General features: G+C 43.0%; 1 protein-coding gene across 1 annotated transcript; it reads right to left on the bottom strand.

Moving 5' to 3' along the window:
• Window positions 1-917: 917 nt before the first annotated feature.
• On the bottom strand, window positions 918-1,435 carry ENH_00060200 (hypothetical protein, conserved; the record flags this gene model as incomplete). Its single annotated transcript, XM_013577118.1, has 2 exons — window positions 918-980; window positions 1,283-1,435. 2 exons carry the CDS (start codon window positions 1,433-1,435, stop codon window positions 918-920), a joined length of 216 nt encoding a protein of 71 aa, XP_013432572.1.
• Between the last annotated feature and the right edge of the window lie 1,628 nt (window positions 1,436-3,063).

Genomic DNA, 3,063 nt, shown 5'->3' with positions numbered 1-3,063 from the left:
GAAGCTGAGCCCCTGCAGCAGCAGCAGCAGCAGCAGCAGCTGCTGCTGCTGCTGCTGCTGCAGGGGCTCAGCTTCCGCAGCAGCAGCTGCTGCTGCAGCACTCTTCAAAAGGTGTAACCATTATAAATTAAGTCATCCACAATTCGTATATATTGTGTTAAATATATATATATATATATATATATATATATATATATATATATATATATATATATATATATATATATATATATATGTGAATAAGTGGGATTGTCGGAATATTCCCAAGTGCTGGTGTGTCTCTGCGCATGCACTTTTTCGAAAAACTAAATTTCAAAAGTTAATTAAAAATGAATATTTTAAAATATTTATTTTTAATTAATTTGGAAAAATTGCAAAAGATGCTGCGGGTTTTTATTTGCTGCGGGAGGCAGTGCAGCAGAATGCAGACATCGCCGTGCAACTGAACCCGCTTCCACAGCCTCCTAAACCCTAAACCCTAAACCCTAAACCCTAAACCCTAAACCCTAAACCCTAGAGGAGCGGCAACTTCGTAGGAACCAGCAGCAGCAAAAAAATGTTGAAAGCCCACGAGAGTTGGCCCAGTGTCTAGCAGAGTCAACGCTGCGACTCGAGGCCTTGGCGGGAGAGCCACGAAAATGGAAATATTCATTATTTATAAAATAATATAAATAAAGAATATTTAGATATATTTGCATTATGTATATACACCGCAAATGCATGCATGCGTTTGCGCACACACTTGGCTGGCTTACTCGCCCAACTTGAACAGGAGAATACGGGGCTGTCAGTGAGCAACTTTTGAGGATTTTGCGTCTTAAAGACTCGCAAAAACTTCAATTTTAATCTGCACTTTTTATTTTTTAAATCCTCAAAATGATTTTCGGATTCTTCTGCACAAAAGCTGCGCGTACACCTCATTCTTCCTCCGGCGCGTGCGGGTGGCGCTCCGGCGGCCTCTCGTTGGGGTCTCGGGGCGGCTGCAAATGCCAAATAAATTGGAATTAAATTGAAATAAAACTAAATTAAAGTTGAATTAAAACAAAAACAAATTCAAATTGAATTAAAATATAAGATATAAACGCCATTTTATCGAGCTGTGAAACACTCAGCTTCTGCTGCAGCCAGCCGAAGCTCAAGCAGCTGCCTGGCGAATCTGAATTCCGCTCGAATTCTCTGCTGCTGCTGTTCTGCTGCTCTTTCTTGTTTTTCCCCTTTCCCTTTACTTTAAATCCACTAAATTAGGAGTATTTTGCAGGGAAAAGTCCCATTTAAAGCTCACATTTGGTGGGTTCTTGCGCATGATGTAATTCTTGAAGAAGTAGTTGCCCGCGAAAGCCCCCGTCAGGGCCGATCCGACTACCGCGCACCACTTGGGGCCGCTCAGGGCGTACTTGACGGGCAAGACTCGATCGAAGACAACTCCGGTGCCCATTGGCTGAAACGAGAAGCAAAAGAAGCGGAAAAAAGCCAAAAAATGGCACCAAAGGACTCGAAATGCGTGCAGAAAGCACTTCGCGCGAGATAAGACGCAAAAAGAAACAAACACGCGAGAAAAACAGCAGAAAAACACTCACAAATGAAGCAAATACTCCTGCATGCATGCGCATGCACCACACACGAAAACTAGGAATGGAAAGTAAGCCAAAACAGCTGCAGCGGCGCCTCTGCTGCAGCCAGAACTGATCCAACGGCTGCGTGAGCAGCAGCAACAGGGCTTCTGATGGCAACAATATGAGCTACAAATCACAATAATTAGACAATAATGGTATTTAAACAATAAATGATAATAATTCAAGTTTTAAAATGAACTAAACCCCCCAAAAAGCGGCGCAGCGGCTCACCGGCGTCGGCAACGGGCTGGCGGCCGCGAGCAGCGGCCGTGCGATCCTCTGCAGGCAGCAGACAAAACTTGAATTTCGGAAATGAAAAGACTGGAAAGCGATTTAATAATTCAAAAAAAGGCCAAAAGGCGCTTTTTTCTGTCTTAATTTCTCCAATATAAGGCTGCATGCGCCGTCTAGAGGGGCCTTAATGCAATTATTTTCAAGAAGGAGGCGAAGTTGCACACAGGCAGTGGCGAAAGAATCAAGATATTCAAGTTTCGCAGACAAGGGCTCCCCGGCCCTCCTCGAGAGTTCTTTTTTCGCGGAATGAAACAATTAAGAAGTTGAAAAGCAAATTACCAACAAGTTTGTCGAAAAAAGGGAAAGAAAGAGGGGCTTTTCACTTGCTGCTGCGCCGGATCGCGCAGCCGCAGCAGCAGCGGCGATGACAGCTCACCAGCGCCATCGGAGGTGCCTAGTTTTCCCGCTTCGCAAAGTCTCTTCTCATAAAATAAATATTATTTTTCATTTTTAAATTCAATTTCTCCAAATGAAGCAAATAAAGCCGACCGCGCGCACAGCAGCAGCTCGGGCTGGCTGGGGCTGGCAGCGCGGCTGCATGCAGCTATCAGCTACACGGTTTGAACTTGAGCACAAGAATGCAATTATAACAATTAAAAACTTTATTTAAAATTAAAAAAATAAATTTAATTCAGTTTTGCAGTTTTATATTTATATATTTATATATTTCCTGCCACCGAAATCCTTCTCAGGAGCTGTCAAGGTACACAAGCTGGGTGAAACGAAAGTTCATAATTCAAAGTAGATTTATTACTAACTCGAAATATATTTATTTTTCTCTTGAAATTATTGAAGTACATTTTGTGAAAAGCTCTGCTGCTTTATTCCTCCATTTGCTTTCCTCTAGAGCCCGCGTAGCTACCGGGGTAGATGACCCTAAACCCTAAACCCTAAACACTAAACCCTAAACCGTAAACCGTAAACCCTAAACCCTAAACCCTAGTTTACTCGACACAGCGAAGGCTGGAGAGACGGGATGGCCGCCTGCATAAACAATAACTGTCTGCTAGTTAAAAGTGGCTTATAGTTACTGAAACCTAGGATGAAACCCCAAACCCTAAACCCTAAACCCTAAACCCTAAACCCTGAACCCTGCGCTGCTAGCTTGGCCTTAATTTCAGCGTGTGTAGCTATCGAGATAAAACAAATAAATAAC

Source organism: Eimeria necatrix, genomic scaffold (assembly GCF_000499385.1).
Source record: "Eimeria necatrix Houghton genomic scaffold, Enh_scaff517, whole genome shotgun sequence".
Classification (NCBI taxonomy): Eukaryota; Apicomplexa; class Conoidasida; order Eucoccidiorida; family Eimeriidae; genus Eimeria; species Eimeria necatrix.
This window is presented reverse-complemented; position numbering and strand designations above follow the sequence as displayed.